Source organism: Gasterosteus aculeatus, chromosome 4 (genome assembly GCF_964276395.1).
Source record: "Gasterosteus aculeatus chromosome 4, fGasAcu3.hap1.1, whole genome shotgun sequence".
NCBI classification, from domain to species: Eukaryota; Metazoa; Chordata; class Actinopteri; order Perciformes; family Gasterosteidae; genus Gasterosteus; species Gasterosteus aculeatus.
The window spans coordinates 26538520-26558100 of record NC_135691.1 but is presented as its reverse complement, the minus strand read 5'-3'; the positions used below and the strand labels follow the sequence as shown (position 1 = coordinate 26558100).

The 19581-nt window shown below is 40.2% G+C and overlaps 2 protein-coding genes across 4 annotated transcripts in view; one reads left to right on the top strand and one right to left on the bottom strand.

The window, feature by feature from the left end:
* The window catches only part of LOC120817732 (proton myo-inositol cotransporter), a 49256-nt gene extending 37169 nt beyond the window's left edge, over window positions 1–12087 (bottom strand). The window contains exons 1-3 of the mRNA XM_040174217.2: window positions 11337–12087; window positions 4313–4472; window positions 1016–1221 (exon numbers count right to left, since the gene is read on the bottom strand). Coding sequence (XP_040030151.2) covers window positions 1016–1221; window positions 4313–4472; window positions 11337–11904 — 934 coding nt within the window. The 5' untranslated portion in view covers window positions 11905–12087. The remainder of the gene's footprint in view (window positions 1–1015; window positions 1222–4312; window positions 4473–11336) is intronic.
* A 3267-nt stretch (window positions 12088–15354) lies between these two features.
* spg1 (spiggin 1.1) overlaps window positions 15355–19581 on the top strand; it is a 32377-nt gene continuing 28150 nt past the window's right edge. The window contains exons 1-11 of one of the 3 annotated variants that reach the window (XM_078100199.1): window positions 15355–15492; window positions 15988–16032; window positions 16530–16755; window positions 17598–17727; window positions 17882–17945; window positions 18141–18223; window positions 18441–18633; window positions 18723–18848; window positions 18949–19069; window positions 19213–19348; window positions 19428–19505. In XM_078100199.1, coding sequence (XP_077956325.1) covers window positions 15396–15492; window positions 15988–16032; window positions 16530–16755; window positions 17598–17727; window positions 17882–17945; window positions 18141–18223; window positions 18441–18633; window positions 18723–18848; window positions 18949–19069; window positions 19213–19348; window positions 19428–19505 — 1299 coding nt within the window. In that variant the 5' untranslated portion in view covers window positions 15355–15395. 3 annotated transcript variants of the gene reach the window in all.

Below are 19581 nucleotides of genomic sequence, written 5' to 3'. Positions count from 1 at the left end.
ACGTGGGGTGAGAGAAAAAAATTGGTAGGGGATTGGTAGAGGAAAAACTGTAGGAGATGGTGTACTTTTGTGTAGACATACCGTATTTTCCGCACTATAAGGCGCACCGGATTATGAATGACCTATTTTAGAACATTTTTCATGTATAGGGCGCACCAGATTATAAGGCGCATCAGATACTGCAGTCAAACGTTTGACGTTGGGACGGGTGGATGGGGGGGATGTGGGGAGGTAGCGACGGTGCTTTCAGGGTCTGATCGATGCTCCAAGGTGCGTTCGCTCCCGCCGCCCCCCTCGCCATCCACGCCTTAAATCTTCGGCTGCTCTCCAGCCACGCCGCCTGCCAAGGGCCCCTTTTAGAATAACTTATTTTCCCTGTGAAGATGGTTCAGCTACTGTAAAGAAAAGGGCAGCGTCTCTCGCTCTTTAATCTCACTAAGTGCTCGGCAAGAACGGCAGCTTTGTTTCTCCGACGCGCCCTGAAACAAGCTCCATATCTCACGCGCTTGACCGCCGCTCAGCATCTCGCCGTTGTAGACCAAGCTTTGGCATGTTTGGCAGAGCGCCTTGAGCGCTGTGTACAACCAGTATGGATTAACCAATTAACCAATTGATCCATATATATAAGGCGCTCCGGATTCGTTTTTTTGAGAAAATTAAAGGCTTTTAAGTGCGCCTTATAGTGCGTAAAATACGGTACATACATCCTACTGTCACTGCTATAGAAAGTTATCCTACTGTATTTAAATTTACTTGGTATTGAAATGAACATGGATTTAGTTTACCAAGTAATCAATATGCTAGTTTAAACACTTTAGCAAAAAAAGAAGGTAAAAATTCCCCAAATTCCTGGGCTTAACTTCCCATGCAAACTTTCTGCCCCTTTGCAACCGTATATGGCTACTCACACGAAACTAATCAATGAGTGATTTACAGCATAAAGCAACAACAAAGAGCAAAAAAAAAACTTTGCTGCTCTCCTGCCCCAATTCTCTCTCCAATTAAACCCTGTTACCTGCTCCGCTTTCCTCCTCCTCATCGATACTGTTCTTGATGCTATCGTACTCCTCGTCGATGTTCTGGTTGCCGCGGATCTGACTGAGCACGCGGCGGGCCTTCTGGGTCAGCCCACGCTGGATCAACCAACGAGGGCTCTCAGGCAGAAAAAGGAATCCAATAAACTGGAGCACGGCGGGGAGCACCGACAGACCCAACATGTACCTAGAGAGGGAGGGGGATACTAGGAGTGAGCAAACCAATCATGATCACAGAAACTATATAAGCAGGTGTTGTTGTTTTTGAGAGCTCAGAAATAGGTTGAACTAGTCACTCAAATAGAAGTTTACATTCATGTCTGTCCAAAATGGCATCACTTCATAATTTTGGTCCAGGTGGATGTTTGTGCCAAATGCCAAGAAATGACCTTCAGGTATTGTTCCTAAGATGTTGCGTTCACGAGAATGATGGACACACAGACGACCCAAAAACATAATGTCTTCAGACAAGGCTGTTTCTGGGTTAGGGTTACGGCTGTCTATTGTGTTAATCTATGCGATTAATGTGGCCAAGATTAATGAGTTAAAATATTTTAACGCGATTCACGCAACTTCGGTGTGCTTAACAAAGTAAAACAAACAGAGGTGCGACATAAAGAAACAGACAGGGAATGAGAAGCAAACGGACCACTTTGTACACTGCTAGGCTACATCCATCTCAACATCTACCCTGCACGGGACCATTGCTGCCCTAAAAGACAGTGGTTTGCAAAACGTCCTGGCTAAATGTCGGGAGATTGTTGGCACTTCAAACACAGCCGTCAAATGATGGATAGTTGAGGACAGCAGCAAGAGTCTCTAGTTCAACATGTTCCATCTGTTGGAATTCTGCCTTGGAGATAATATATTGTCTACTTTTTTGTTTGAAATAAAATGAACAATTAAACAACAGTGTCTAAAATACAGACTTTACAAAATGATTACTCATTATATCTAACAAACTTGCAATTGCGATGAACGAATTACAAATGTGCCATTAATTAGTTAATTTTTAAAAATGAATGTAAAAAGTATTACAGCAGCTATCACAAATTGCAAATGTTAGGGACTGACCTGTGCATGCATTGACATTTTTTTGGAATTCAATATGAAAAGACGCTGATATTATATCTGACTATGTGACCAATGATCATGAAGGAGATTGAGATCCTTTGAAAAGTACCTCAAGTGAATTTACGCAGACCTAAGGGATACCATTTGATGGACACACTGCACCTCCAGGCATGCATTAGTTTGTAGAAGAATAGTTTTATTTCTCCGTAAACATGTTCAGATAAACGTATCAGTGGCAAGTTACTGGTACGTTCGGCTCTTCCAGTCCCCTACCCCGGAGCGCTCGTAGCTCTCTTTTATTTACTTGTGTTGATGCATAACTGATGGTTAACCTAATCTGTTGTGAGTGTTTCAGGTGCATTTCGGATCAAGGATATGTTCTGGTCGAAAGCAAGTCAAAATCCTTCTCGTCCACTTCATCATATGACAACGCTGGTCCAGAGTTGATCTTATCTGTTGGATGGATGACTCATCTTGCTCAGCACCCTCTGTTTCTCTCTGAGAAATTCCTCTGAATCCATTTTTACCTGACTCCTAACAGGTTCCAGTGGTTCTGCTGGTTGTGTGGTGATGGCTGTCCAGCTACTTTCATCCTCTGAACTATTTAGTTAGTCCTGTTTTTTGACTTGCTAGGCTTTACTACATATACACAACTGTCTTTCTGTTTTCTCTTGGTCGTCACATAGATTTTCTCTTCCCAACACAACTTGGTCTCTACTACTACTATTCTACACCCTGGCTGTAGCCCCACTCCATAAGCCTTTTGGTCATACTACTTAGCTCTATTTTTCTCCCTTTGGACTGTCTATGAGGCTAGCTTGTTTGCCTCCTGCATCCACCTTCTCCACTTACTTGCATATTCACTGTGAGAAGCGCTCTGACCAGCTGGTTTCAGGTCAAACATCATGTCCGAAGTACGAACTCTGGGGTTCCTACCATAGGCATGGTAGTACGGAGCATATCCTGTTCCCTCACCCAGGTATAGTTACACGCTTGCTGCTTCTTCTTCTGTTCGATTACACCTCTCCATCTGACCATTTCTAGCCTGCTGGTAAGGTGTTGTGTGTGAACCTTGGATGACACAGTACTCTTTAAGCTTGGAAAACTGTTTATTCTTAAATACATCCTGACCAGCCCTCACTTCGCGCTTCCATTTTTTACAAAGTACTTCCAGTAATCTGCCTCTTTTTGTACATGTTTATTAATTTAACTATGTTGTTTTTAACCATGTGTTTGTCATAGAGTATTGTGTCTGTGCTGTTTGTGTCACTTGTGTGGACTGTGCTACTGCCTCTTGGCCAGGTCATTCTTGTAAATGAGAATTGGTTCTCCATGGATTTTACCTGGTTAAATAAAGGTCAAATAAAATAAATAAAAACATCCAGGATACCATCTTTGCTGACATACAGATGGTTTCTCCCTCACTGGAGCACATATGTCATTAAGCCCATAATACATTACATTTAATTTAGCTGACACTTTTATCCTAAGCGACTTACAATAAGTGCACTCACCCAAGAGGGTATAGACCGAGAAACAACAAGAATGAAGTGCAATTTATTCAAGAAAGCGTTGTAAGTAAGTGCCATATTAAGTGCTACTTCAGGTGCTCCCTATTCAAAGTATAGTCGGTAGAACTGGGGTTTTAGTGTGAATCGGAAGATAGACTTTCTGCTGCAGTGGGGACCAATTGGCGGATGCAGAGCGGAGTGCAATGAATTGTTTTATGATCTAACATACGTTGGATTTTTCAAAACCAAATACCCTCTCTTGGCACAAGTTGTGTTGGTGCATCTCTGATCTGGTTGTTCCTCTTGCATCGCTCTTTTCCTCGTTTTAACGTATCGACAGAGTTACTTGTGTGTTATTTACCATGACTCAATGTCTATTGAGTCATGGTAAATAACACACGCAGTCATCGAAGCTAGACAACTAGCTCTGATAACTGCGCTCTCCGTGGTGAGGTTTATAAAGTAACAACCACTGCCGGCCAAAGAGTGGCATCGGTTGATACGGCGATACACTGGTATAACGGTGTGTGAACAAAAAGGTGTAACCGGTAGAGGGGTTGCAACGTTATACCTACCAGCCCTACTTACGGTATGTCTAAACTTTGGGGCCCCACACAATCTATTCATTTTATTGTCAGAATTATAACTTAATATCCACTGTGTGTGTGTGTGATGGGTGTCTCTGTGTCTGACCTCCAGCCATCCCGTTGCAGGTAGCTGAAGGCGCCGTCGATGAGGCTGGCAGTGAACTGTCCACCGGTGATGAAGAGGGTGTTAACCGTTACCAGCTGACCCCTTAGGTGGGGCGGAGATGCCTCAGCAATGTACACAGGCACTGTCATAGACGCAATACCTACACACAAAGAGAGAGACAGAGAGAGACAGAGATAAGGGTAATGTTAAGCAGGAGATCCTTCTGAGCAAGTGACTCAGACTTTTATAGTAAATGCTCCTTGTTCTCAAAGTAAAGGCTGGCTTTCATGAAAATGAACTATTTCCGTGACATAAATGACATATATACCAACTATTATAACAGATTGGGGCCAGTTTACGGCCATGACTATGAGATTAACATACACTGAAATTCATTCATTCATTCATTAATCAACTGACTGTAACAAAATCTAAAATAAAATATAGGATAAAAAGAAATATTAACTCTTTCCACCCACAAAATCATCACAAATTTACCAATACAGCCACACTATGGGCTCTGTGGTATTGCACTTCAGCTCCACGATGCTCTCAACGACAAAGTTAAGATGTTTAGCAAGTATGTTTACCATGCAAAAAATAATTTTGTGTGCTACCGTGCTATATACGCTAACAATTACTTATTTGCATTAAACACAAAGCACAAGGGAGGATTGTGGGAATGTCATTTGTTTAGCAAGAATTTTATTACAAGCCAAATTGACAAAACATGATGGTGCCATAAATAAAAGTATGTCAGTTGAGAAAGTGATAACTATAAACTCATTTTAAATTGTCATATTAAGTGCTTTACAGTTTTTACATTTAATCTTTATTATAAATAATAAAATTCACTAATTGATCACACATTTTGAAATGCATTTATCGCGATTAAAAGTTGTTTCTTCTTCTAAAGACTAGATCTTACAAGTAAGGATTAATCACTTAAGAAAGCCTGTATTTTAGACACTGTTGTTTATTGTATCTTTTTAAACACAAAACTACACATATTTATTTTTCATCATCTCCAAAGCGGAACTCCACCGGGTGGAACGTCTTGAACTAGCGACTCACGCTGTCCTTGTGAACTTTCCATTATTTGACGGCTGTGTTTGAATTGCCAACAATCTGCGGACATTTAGCCAGGACAATTTCCCACCGTCTTTTTGGGCAGCAGTGGTGGTCATCTGCAGACTGTGTGCTGAGCAGGGTAACGTTAGATGTTGAAATGGAAGTAGCCTAGCACCTAGCTCAGCCTAGCAGTGCCTAAAGTGGTCTTTTTGCCACTCATCCCTCTTCTGTTTGACACGTTGAGAATTTCCTCTGCACAGTTCTCCGCTGTATGTCGCGCCTCTGTTTCTTTTACTTTGCAAAAATCTCTTTCCATCTTCAACTACCGTCTTGGTCTCGCCGATCTAACTGACTGCAGCACGCGGCAGTTTCGTTCCTGGGTCAACGCACACCGGAAGTAAAAGAAGTTGAGTTAACTGCGTTAATATATTTAATCTCGGCCACAATAATAGCATAGATTAATGTGTTTATATTGACGGCCCTATTATGAATTACAACTTTTTCAATAATCTCTATTGTCTGTAATAATGTACTTATTTTAAATGACTGTGACTTTTGACCATGACAACAATAACAGCAGCAATGGAGTCAATGTATACATGAGGTTTACCCAAGCATCTTGGTAATGGCCGCTGCGCTAGAATCTGGAATACATCCTTTCGCAATTACTCTCACACACATACACACACATTACTCAAATAGAACAAAACAAACGGTATGTTTTCCTCCGATATATCTGACAGGGGGGCATGAGACCAGAGCTTTCTGCAGCTGGCTCCCGATAAGCTCTATTAATAGTCTGCCACTGCTTGCCACCCCCCCCCGCCTCACATCCAGCTTCATCCCCTCCCTTCCCTACTGCTACTACCGTGCCCTAAAAGGCCGCCATGACTACCTGTTGCTATGGCAACCACATGCTGGGTAACCAGCCTCTGAGCGAGCACCACACTGTGGCAGCTCGTAGAAAGGAAATCTATAATTGAGCAGGATTTTTTTTTCTTTTTTTTTTCTGCAATACCTCCACCGAAGATTTTGATTTGAGATGGTAAAACACCATTATCAACATATCAAAGCACAGTTAAATCTCTTTAACGCGTTCACATGACATACAATACATACAACATGCATACAATTTTCCTTTTTCATAAAGTTTATCTTGGAGTTTATCTTGTTATGGCTTGAAAAAAATGATTGTCATCAAGGGGTGGAAATCTCAGATCCAGATCACCACTGAAATCGAATAAACTGCTCTTTGGCATGAAGCCAGTTTGCTCAGGCTAATTGGATGGAAATCCATCAAGAAGCTTTTGAGAGGGTTAGGCTGCTAAAAACAGACACGATAAATACAACTAACCTCCATGTTTTAGGTGACAATACAATACTAATTTCAGTAGTAAATGCAGTGTTTATTCATGTAGCCAGTGGCTCAATACAACATGGATCATGATCAGCCCTTCTACAAATACAACCTCCTGTTAACACATAACTGAAATTACCCACCATATTTTAGATTTTATGCCAAACATTCTGACGGTGTCATGTCTGCGCTGTTGGTTTGCACACTTAGATGACATTAGACAGATATTTGCACCCACCCATGGGCATATATACCCATTTTAACAAACAGGTCCTAAAGTCCTCGTCTGCTGTAATGCCATGCCTCTTCGTCATCCCTCTTGCTAGTTTCCCCCCATATTCCTGTGTTATACATCTCGGCCATATAAAACACCAGCTTATCTCAGCTCAAGCCAAGGTTTCTGCCACACGCAGCCCATTTTACTATGAGTGAGATGCTACAGCTGATGTTGATGTATTTACTGAGGAATGGATCATTTCAATTTGACATGGTGCTGAAGGTGGTCTAAAGAAAATATGCCAGGGCACATTAAAGCTACCATTACAGGCCAGTAAAAAGGTCAAATACTGGACAATTTATTGAACGTCTGAAAACAAGTTTGTTTGTTTTTTTGGCTGAGTTTGGTCTTGAATTGACTTTTAGAATGCAGATTATATTCATTTTAAAGCTGCTAATACTATAGTTATGGGTTCTGTGTTGTATATATGTGCAAATATATATATATATATATATATATATTTGCACATATATATACATTTATTGCTACTTGATTTACTTCCACAAGCCCTGCAAAGTGTTACATGAATTGGAACAAAAACGTAGGTTGACTATTCTGTAAACAATTTTATTTGGCTGGCAAAGCACATACTTACAAGTATTTTTAAGACCTCCTCCCTCTAAAGCAGAAAATAACTAATTGGTTTGTTCAATTGCTTCTTTCAATAGTCCTCTGACAGGTTGATAGTGGTTTTATTAGTGAACTATTTGTGTCAATCTACCACGCATGAAAATTTGGAAACGGAGTTACGCGCTATCCACCTGCTCATTACGTGATTACACCATTTACACCAGCTTCACTACGTCAGGTATGAACTTTGCTTTAGCCAGGTTATGCTGGTTGCACCAGAATACACTGTTTAGGCGAATAATCCCTACACCAGGGTTAACGAGTACAACCTATGCTAAAAACAAATTAATTTGGCTGCTGTATGTTTTTATCTTCGTTGGAGAAATGCTTAAGAGAAATGTTTGAATGGTTTTAAATAAACACATTTTTGTAAAGTATATTTGGAAAGCTTCTCAAGTATTCACATCCCTCTGTAGTTATCCACAGAAGCTAAAGCTCCACAGAAAACAAGCAAGATGACGACCTGAAGGTCAGGTTACTTCCCTTTCTAGAATCTCTTACAAACGACGCATTTGCAGTGTGTTCCCTTCTTTGTTAATGAGCTCTCTTTCAGCACCAGCAGACAGCTCTCAGCACTCCCTTCTCTACACAGACACACACAAACCCTTCACACACCCTCATGAATTCATCGTCAGGCCACGCTTAGCCTCAAAGCAGCACAGCCAAGTTAAACAAAGAATCTGCCTGGTCTTGTGAGGGCAGTTCTCTGGGGGCGTACAAACGTTGGGCACAACTTACTTGAAACTCCACCTCCTCTCAGATAACGGTGTTGTAGACTTTCAAATGGGTAAGAGGTGTGAGTGTCGATTGAATTCAATGGCAAAGGCCTTCACGGTTGTTTCCTTTGTTAAAAAAGCGTACCTAATTCGACACTGGACTTGAAATGGAATTTTTTATTATAAAACTTCACTTTAAATAGTAGTCACACTGCGTTCTTGTAAAACCATATGGGGGAGAAAATAAACCCAAAATGCACAAACGTCAAGGGAAAAATAAACTAATTTCACACAGTACAACACTTTAGTGACAATTCTTCATAGAGCAACAATAATGTGTATATATGAAATTAAGTATATACTTATCTTCCAATTGGAATTGGATAGAATTATGAATTTATTTATGTAAACCAACCAATTAGCTAACACAATCTCATTAACTACGTCAGTTTCATACAGACCCTTCATCTGCTGTCTCCAAGGAGTGGAAATTCACAACTGATTATTTAGCCAGAAAATATATATACTCAACTGTCCTTGAAAATACCATTAAACTCCCGACATAAACGGTAATAATGCAGAGCAAACCTGCCAGTATTCTATTGCTGGATTTTACAAATATCCTTTGCATCAACAAAACCTCTCAATTTGATGGAATAGACAAGGATTTAATACATAACTTTGTAACATAGCATTGTCAAACTATCTGGGTCAATGCTCTTGGTTCTCTCAGACCAGGAACAGCTCGTATCAAAAAACAGTCCCTGTGCTCAGGCAAAGGTCAGATCAACAACAACCATCTAGGGACAGATGAATGAGACAGACGCTTATGGGTAGACATACAGAGAGGAAGGGCTTGGCAATGTCCTGAATGGACGAACAACTCCATTACCTTTATGAAAAGTTCAGCAACAGGCTTTTGTGAAAAGCGGAGACATCGTTAGTGGAGGAGTGGAGGCAACGGGCTGTGAGAAAATAGTTGCATATAAGGAAAAATGACGCCTCTCCAGCAGCTAATTGTCGTGCCAGGATGTGTTTCATTGTCTATTAAGTTTGGCTCGTGGAAAAGATTGTGATGGCAAAAGAGGAGGGGTTACTTCTAATACCCCAGCCGAAATGACCCGGGAGATTGGTTTGTCCATTTTAACAGTCAGAGATTGTGAATGTGTATTAAGTGTGTAGCTGCTGCATTTTCAAACTTCCTATCACTTTGGGAAAAGGCCATTTTTTCAACGTGATCTCCAAAACCTGTTCGGAAAAAAGTATATGAAAATCTTGAACATACAAATTTGTAACAATACATACTTATTATGGATCCCTCGGGGTCTGAAATAAATAAATAAATTAACATACGAACTAGTGTGTTTACGGGGTGCAGGTCCCCATTCACTTTGAACAGGGTGACGTCATCAGTTGCAGTCCGTATTTACTTCGTATGTATCACTACGAATTTGTATGTTCAAGATTTTCGTATACATTTTTACGAACAGGTTTTGGAGATCAGGCTGCATTTTTTATATTTAAGTCTCAAATTAATTAGTTCTCTTCATCACATGTAATTACTGGTGGTTATAAACAAAACCCAACAATAGATTGATTATCACTATCACCATCTATTGTTTGTGATGAGTTTGCAGTGCATGACAATAATTGGTTGGTTGGCAAAACAACCAACGTTTGTCTGTAAAAATAGTGGTTAGTTTTCTTTTTCGAAAAAAGACTGAAAGATCTTGATGAGTTTTTCAATTTTTTCATTCGCTCTCAATATGGTGATGGCTTTACACAGCAAATAGTTGTTTGCTGCAACATTATTGCTTCCAATATAAAAGGTAGCATCTTTAAATATGTATAAAAGTCATGGTTACGATATAATAAATGTTCATCTACATAGCAACATGTATGAAAATATTATATAAAATATAAGAGTGAAAGGAAAACCTTTTAGTTACAGTGTATCTGAAAATATTTACAGACAAGGCTCTTTAATGTCTGATTTGATTGGTTCTTGTCAAACAAAAAAAAGCATTTTCCACACACTCGTAAGCTACCCGTGCTATTTCCATCACAGGAAACATCAAGCTTAAATTTAGTTTTAGCAGTGTTTTTAGTTGTCTTTTCATTGCACCGGAGTTGAGTGTGGTCATTTTGCCATTTGAAATCTGAAATTAGTTTGTAGCGGTGACTGCTGTAGTCAGCGATGTTTATTAAAAAACTAAGCCTCCTCTCCTTTCCCAGTGGTTGACTGAAGAGAAAAGATTGTCTGCAATTTCTGCACGTATCACTGAGTAGTGCTTACGACTCTTCTGAGGAGGAGCGTGCAAGTACCATCGCCGTGGTGCTCGGTCTGGAAAGACAGTCTCAATGTTTTTTTTCAAAAAAACGCTATCCCACGAGAAACAGCAACCACTGTGAAAAATGTGGGGTACATTTTGTTCTGATCAAAAGGCGTGTTACATGCAAAAGCATGCAGAGACCACAAGGATGTGGCCAATCAGATGAATGTATCTTTGACATCAGTGTGTGATGAAGACAATCTCATTCACCCCAAAAGTCGTGCATAGAGTTTTTCCTTGGTTTTCTTTGTGGGAATGTTCTTATCATATATCCCCTTTGTATTAATTACGCTTTCCTAATTCACTAGAGCACCCAACTAAATCCTAACAATAATAATATTGAGGTCAGCAAGTTGTCGGTGGCAAAGCATGCAGCCCGAGCAGGCAGAGGGGCTACGATGTGTAATTAGAAGCTGTGTGTGATTGCAAACATAAAACCCGAGGAGGCAAACAGAAGACTGAGGAACCAAAACATCTAAACAATTAGATGTGGGAGGACATGGTAGGCTGAAAAGTTATGTGTAGGACTAAACATTGTCTTTCGGATCCAAGGTTAAATTACCTTTAACTCTTAAACAAGCATCTGGTTTGAAGACTGACTGAACCGACGAAGAAAGAACGTGTTGAACACATGCCTTACCAAGCCCCACACCAACGATGAGCCTCCCCGCCAGGAGCACCTCCTTGCCAGGGGCGGTGCTCAGCACGACCCCCCCGATTGCGAAGAAGAAGCTGGCCAGCAGTATGCACACCCTGCGCCCAAAGAGCCCGTTGAGGAAGCCCCCCAGCAGGGCGGACAGGGCGGCCGCGGCCACAGTACTTGATATGAGCACCTCCTGCCACAGGGCGCTCAGGTCCAGCTCCCTCTTCAGCAGGAGCATCGCTCCGGAGATCACCCCGGTGTCGTAGCCGAACAAGAACCCCCCGAGGGCGGAGAACGCGGCCAGGACGTAGACAAAGCCGGGAGTGACATCCTGCTGGAACTGCTTGCGCGCAGCCCTCTCCAGTTCCCCGGTGGAGGACGGGGGTGCCGCCGACGCACCGGCGGCGGAAGCCCCGGTGGAGGCGCCCTGGCTGGTGATGCTGGCGCTGGACGGAGCCCTGATGAGGCTCCGCTCTCCTCCGTCGCTCACTTTCTTCCTGCGCTCGCCCATGAGGTTGCTCATACTACGGAGATTGTAGTCATGGTCGACCTGCTTGCGCGACATATGGGAAAACACAACACAGGACGATGCTGCTTAGATGTATTTGATGCTGCAAAATGTATATATAAGCAAACAAAAACACAGTTTAGTAACTGACCCACCCCCCACCCCCCTGAGTCACTCTCGCGTTAGCTCGTCACAATCACTCCCAGAATACAAAGTGTGTATCAGTGCATCACGTCCTGTGGTCCTGATGGGAGAGTTGCAGAAGAGTGGGGAGGAAAGGTAAGAAAGGAGGAGTGTAGTGGAGCAGTTCGTCACCACTAGCGTCGGCATGACGCAGAGGAATACTGTTGTGGAAGCATGATGCTTTAGTGAAGCGTTCGTGGTGAGGATTTATTCTGTTGAAAATCAATTTAATCGCAGAAATTATACAGATTACTGAAAATAGTACACAATACAGCCAGTTGATGCACATTGTTTGGTAATCTAAGTAGAGTTGAGTAGGTACAGTACAAAATAAAAAGGCTGAGGCTAATTATAAATTGATATATAAAAACAACATACAAAATAAAATATACAAAACAACATACTAATGAAATTACAGGTAGGGAATATGAAGTGTATATTCTCGACAATGAAACACATTTCACATTGGCTTCAGTCACCATCAATTGACCAAAAAGCTGCTACCTCCTGCATAACATGAAAACAGCTGCCCCCCTCAGGTCTGACTCTGGTAATACAGGTCAATGATTCTGTAGGTAGACGACAGTCAACGCAAACACACAGTCAGGAAGGGGCTATGACACACACTGACAGACCCAAGTCCAGAACAATTGTTTAAAACATTGCTTAAAAAATGTATGGAATTGATTGATATCAAAACAGCTCCATAAGCCCAAGCTCATGTCTTAACATTGTTTGTTTTGTCAAACACTTTGGTAACACAGCGTAATTTGAGTGAACATGCAGCATAGCCGCCACGTGGAGAAATTACAATGGAGAATCAGCACAGAGTGATAATGGTTCATGACTGAGCCCAGTACAGAAGGTGTGTAAGAGTGGGACATGCTGGTATGCATAATTGTGTACATGGTGTCCAGGTGAAAACAGGGTGGCTTCTTCCCAAAAAATGAACCTTAACAATCCAGTTGAAAACTTTAATCCAACTGAAATGAATCAATTCCAGGGACAGTACACTCTGTGACTAACTGCTAAATGAAAAATTTGTGTTTCTTTGTAAAAGTACAAACAGGCTGAACTGTTTTTAAGTAAATGATCAAATATTTTTTAAAGGTTGTACTGACAGAACTTTCTGTACTTCACGATAAGTTATAACAAGTAGTTATACCTTATTCTGTTTAAAAGTCAGGTGAGCACAATGGTTTATTTTTCCATTCCATCATATCACAGTTTTTGGTGTATATAGGGCTGTCAATCAATCAAATCTCACATTTTTAATCATATGAATTAACGGGTAATCACTTTAGAAAGAGTGTAATAAAATCTGCATTGCATGGGTTAGGCTCTGGCTAGCTTGGTATTTAGGGCTTCAATGGACAAGGGGACAAAGGACTTTTTAAAGCGGTTAACCTGCACTCAGCGTCTCCCTGAGGGAAAAAGCTGGTTTTCAAGGTGGAGGAAATGCGTGGGGTCTGAAATAATCTTCTGGGCCTGTCTGATGATGGTTTCATCAAAGACAGCCTGCAGTGTTGGATGCTGTCTGACCCCCATGATTATCATGGGTCTTTGTGTTAGCCGGGTCCTCTTGGCTTTCAGCTTCACACCGAGGTTACTAAACAGGATGCTCTCAACTATTGCGTGGTTGAAGAGGAGCATCACTTTCTGGTTGACACCAAAGACCCTCAGCATACAAAAAAAAAGTGTAGCCGCTGTTGGACCCTAGAACAGACATTTACTACACGAACACAGCATATCTACAGGTTTGTATAACCCAGGTATCTGTCAGAGTCAACCCGTAATATATTCTGCTTATGGATAACCACTGGTGAGTGGTCTCCAATGGATTTGGGGTTGAATACCATCTCTTCTGTTTTTTTGACATTCAGGATGAGGAAGTGTTTGTTGCACCACTCGACAAAGTCCAGAATCTCGCTGTACATACAGCTGTATCTGATAAATCAGACATGACACCCAGAATGGCTGTATCATCAGGAAACGTTACCATGTAATTGTTACCAGTACTGCATACTGACACACTCCTGGGGGGCATTGGTGTTGATGGTATAAGGATTCAGACAAGGTCTTGTTCACTCTGACCTGCTCAGTATAGTTGGTGAGGAATATGTGATACTACTCATCTGTAAGGCAGAAATCCACCGGCTGGAACCTGCTGTCTTTGTGCAGTTTGCTGTATTCTCAACTCTCCATAAATTGACAGCTGTGTTTGAAGAGCCCAACAATCTCCCTCCATTTAGCCAGGACGTTTTCCAAACCACTGTCTTTTAGGGACATAGTGGTTGTCCTCTGCAGACTGTGTGCTGCGCAGGGTAGATGTTGAGATGGAAGGAGCCTAGCAGCTACCAACATGTTCGGGGCACTATCAGTCCTAAAGTGGTCCGTTTGCCACTGTTCCCCCCTCTTTTTGACACTTTAAGGAATTCTCTGCAGATTTATCCGCTGTATGTCGCACCTTCTTGCAACACCTTTGTTTTAATTGTTTTACCAATTGCAAAAGCTGTCTCCACCTTCAACTACCGTCTCGGTCTCTCCGATCTAACTGACTGCAGGCACGCAGTGGTTTCATGTCAGTGGTCAATGCAAACTGGAAGTGAACAAAATTGCCTTTACTGCGCTGAATTATTTTATCGCATTAATCTCTGCCACATTAATCGCATAGATTAACAAGTTAACTAAGATAGTTATCTACATATATAAGTATAGACATATGCATTCAAGTTATTCCGTAGTAGTTTGCAACAACTTCAAATACTTAATCCAACATTATAATTCAGTCTGACCTTGAATCAACACCAAAGTTACTGCAGTTACATTTATATAGTTGTATAGTATTTATAACATCCACACATGCTAAATAGGAACTTAAATTCACAGGCGTTGAATCAGATCTCGGCTTAAACGCAACCTACCGATGCGTTGATCAGTGATTAAAGCAAAGAAGCATTTTAATTAAATTTTCCGCTCCAAGTATAATCTTTGCATGGAAATACAACAGAGTAGCTGCAGAGCACGTCTTTAAACATGACGTGGAACTGTCCCTCAATTCTCAATGTTGTCATTGATTTGTCTCTCTTAACAGGAAAAGCATTGTCTGGTTCGTCAAACCAGAAAAGAGCTTCCCCTCTTTTTACAAAATTCCCTTTATATTTTACCCATTATGTGTGGTGGGTGACTCAAATATTTACAGGTTGTTCTTATTTCTGGCAGATCACATTGTGTTTTAAATGAATATGTTAAGTTCAATGTTTAATTTGATTTTCTTTCTGCTTCCAGTTTCCTAGTATATTGTGTGAATGAGTACGGGCGGGGCGGTGCCATTTCTTTTAGGATTAACACTGCATATATAAGCCATGTGGTGGGTTGTTTGTTTTAACTGCTCTCGTGCAGCATCAGGCAGCATGACAACCCAGCGATGGATTCTGGCATTCTGCCTTTCACTGGCCTCAGGTATTTCCACCACAAAATGATGAAGATGCAATATTTAAACTCTTGCCATTTTGAAAATGATTTGTCTTTTTTCGTGATGTTTTCACAAGATGGGTAGGTAGAAGAAAGATGTATAATTTTTGCAGCTAAATATTTCAATCTCATGCTACCTTAAATCTATACTATACCATAAAATACTATACTATACTATAAAGTTTTGTTAGCTTCCGCGATTAGTTACCATACCAATCAAAAATATGAACACAAAACATATCCTAAACATAAATAGAATAAGATGCACTTTTGAAGAATGAATAGTTGACACTGACAAAAGCAATTCCTTCCAATTATCAACATATAAACCTTCCGTACTTTAAAATAGAGGTAGCTGCAATTTGTTGTCTCTGCTAAAAGTATGAATACTTTATCTGGTATAACAAGTATTTTCTTTTCAATCCATACATTTCCCTCATTATTCATGTTTACTTGCACCCTGACACTGTATTTTTCTTCTAGTTTTTGGCACAGTGGAATTGTTCAAGACCAAAGAAATTCAGACTTGTGAGTACAAACCAATCAATATGTGATATTCATCAGTTTTCTACCCAGATTACTTTTTTGAAATTATTGTATATGTTGTAGGTACTAGCTACACTGTTTCAGGTTTTTTAAAACACATGCTGTTTCATTGTTTGGATGTTGCATTTCTCTCCTTTATTGTCTTACTGTTCCTTTTGTGATCACAATTTTGCTAGTTGCTTTTTTGCTTCAAACAAACAAATGTGTAGGATTCTGTACATGGCAGATAAACATAATTTAGACGTGAATTTAGACGTGAGTTGAGCATTTGGCTTATTGAGTTGAAAAGACACTCTAAAAAATTATTACTTAAAAAAGTGTTTTTCATTCAATGATTGTATTCCTTAGACTGAGTAAGGAAAATCGAGTACACTTTGACCCAAACATTTAAATCTAAAGTCATTTCACTTACCTATTTCTTAATTTCTGACCTCACATTTCTCCTTATTGTTCAACCTTAATTGTTGAATTGTGATCAGACACTTGCAGGACATTTGGCAGCGGGATCGTCCAGCCTTTTAAGGGGGAGAGTTACTATGTTCGGTCCGACTGCCCGTTCAAACTCACAAGCTTCAACGTCAACCGGGGGGAATATTCTGTCACCATACGGCGAGGTCACAACGGGCTGTTGGTCCAAGTCGAGATCATCATCAACAAAGTCACAACACTTTTGCAGAATGGCCACATCCTAGTGCAGAACAAAAGGTTTGAGCCCAAGCAGAAAACTGCAGCCTCACTGAACAACAAATAATGAGTAATGCAAAAAAGTCAATTTAAAAATTCATCACATGACTGTTCTTCCAAAACGGATAACTATTTTAATTAAATGGACATTCACAACACTTTTAAAAAAATGTTCACCTGCCTAAGGGCACCAATCCCAGGTGATTTGCTTTGAGTCAGGGACATTGTATTATCAGTGTTTTGTGAAATTAAAACGTACTGAGTTAACATACTTAGTCAAGCTGTTACCGAGTTATCACATAGGAACTTATTTCCGGGAGGTGGAAACTGTAATAGTTCACCCATTCTGTCTTTAATTAAAAACAAACACCTGTTTTATGTCAAGTGGTGATCATAATTGGTCAAAAGAATTTATTTGTTGATAAAATCCATTTTCTCTGTATTTGTATTGTTTTCCGATGGTCCATTAATTGGTACATTTATTCAAATATTGGATAATTTACTCCACTCCTCTTCATCTGGCAAAAATGCATATTTTACAACTACAATTATTTTAAAACTTCAGTTCCCACTTCGTGGAGATCAGCATGTTTTAGCATGTTGATTAGCTGAGGACATTCCACTCCGATTCTAGCTAAAATAATACATTTCTCTTCTTCCTTTAGATTATTTAAAAGTTGTGATATTATATTTATTGGATTGTTCTGCATTGTTTACTTTTAAAACGTCCCTATTGTACTGACATACTTTTACTTAAATGCCATTTTCACTGCAGGATTTTAAGAATAGTATTTTAACCATGTAGTACCTGTATTTCCCTAGTAACCCAGATATTTATTAACAGTCTATTTATGTCTTGATAGTGTTTCACTTCCATACGACCACACCTACCAGCATATCTTTAAATACGGCATCTACACTAGACTGAGGAGCTCGCTGCTTCCTTTTACTGTCACCTGGCACAATGTACATGGGGGAATAAACTCTCTGTGGGTAAGTTGACATTGTACAGTCGGCTCAACACACTTTTAAGAGCAAAATTAAAGTAAGACAAATGCATGCAGGCATAATCAATGTCTCAAGTTAATTGGAACATACAACATTAACCTCACTCACTGAAGCCCATGTGTTTAAACTTGTTATTAAGGTGACACTGGAGTCGGAGCTGTGCACCGACATGTGTGGACTGTGTGGAAAACAAAACGTTGCAGGTATTATTAACTGACTGGAAGTGAGACATTGATTGTTGTAATATAGCAGTAGTAACATTGACAGCAGTATTTTTAGTTGCAACTGCAATCATTTCTTTTGGTGGTGGTGAAAGTGGTACAAATAGTGATTTAAATAGCCAAAACACTTGTTTGCATCAAGTTTGGTTTAACAAAGTACATTTTTCTTGACATCAGGCCACAGGGACGAGTTGATCAGAGACAGCAAGCTTCATGACCACAGATGTAAAATCAGAGATCCTGTGTTGCGAAAAAATCACGTGAGTTAACAGATCTAATGATTAACTCATTTCGACAAGCAAAATTGAACACAATAGAATACATGGACATATTAGGAAGCATCTCCATTCTCTTCTCTTCTTTTCTACATCATTGGGGGAGGGTTGATTTTATGAGACTGAGAGACTCACAAAATAAGTGAACAATTATGTGTCCTAGTTCCAGATATTAAAGTGGTTTCCCTGATTATATCTACAGATATGCCGTCGATTCTTTCTGAAAACCAAGAACTGTCTGCAAGACAACAATTCTCACTATCACCGACTCTGTAAAGAGAACATTTGTGGCTTTGAAAACAGCCAGAGCATCTTCTGTCCTTTCTTCCAAGAAGTTGCAAGCCAGTGTAACCAATCAAGAATCAACCGATTTTGGAGACGTTTAACCAGATGTGGTAGGCACTCTTCAAAAACAAAATGAAAAGAAATCTTATGGACTCATTGGAGAAGAACACATGATGTTATTTTCTGTGGTTTAATGCAGCGAAGCCGAGGTGTCCAGGAGACCTGATTTATGAGAAAAAAGGTCCAGCATTTATTCCCAGCTGCTCCAACCCGAACCCTGCACCCTTCTACCAGGAACTCACTGAAACCTGTTCCTGTCCAGAGGGTGAAAGAGCACGATCTGTCTTTATGATGTAGCTCTTTAAAAGTTTCATAGCTTGTTTAGCCTCAATGAGCCTAATAACATGGTGTTATATGTATTTTAGGTAAAGTTTTGAATAATTGTGAAAAGGGCTATCGCTGTATACCTAAATCCAGCTGCTCTTGTGAGTTTGCTGGCAAGACCTACGGAAACGGAGAAATACGGAGTTCCAGGTGTCAGTCATGGTAATATACTTCAAACTTCATTTCAGACTCACAAGATGGTTCCCAGCAAAAAAAATGGGCATATAAACTGTTTCCTTACCTCTTTTAAGTTCAATAACATGAACTATTCTTAAGTGTTTAAATTCGGTTTTATCTTCACACAGTACGTGTGATGGTGGGAAATGGCGATGCTCAGAGAACTTTTGCCACAGAAGATGTGTCATTGAAGGCCAGTTTGTGACAACATTCGATGGAAAACAATATGTCCTCCCTAACAAATGTTTATATGTGGCTTCAAAGGTAATTCTTTCCAATTCCCTAACATGTAACATTGCAGATGTATTCTATTTATGATACTAACTAGTCTTTTACTTTAAAGGGTCCCAACTGGATAATAATAATAGAGTTTTCGCAAAAAAACCTCTACATTAGAAAGGTTACGGTTCAGCTCATGGAGGTACAAGCAGTCTTTGAGGAATTAATTTAATATAACACAATCTTTCAAACACATGTAATGCAACAGTAGTGTGCTA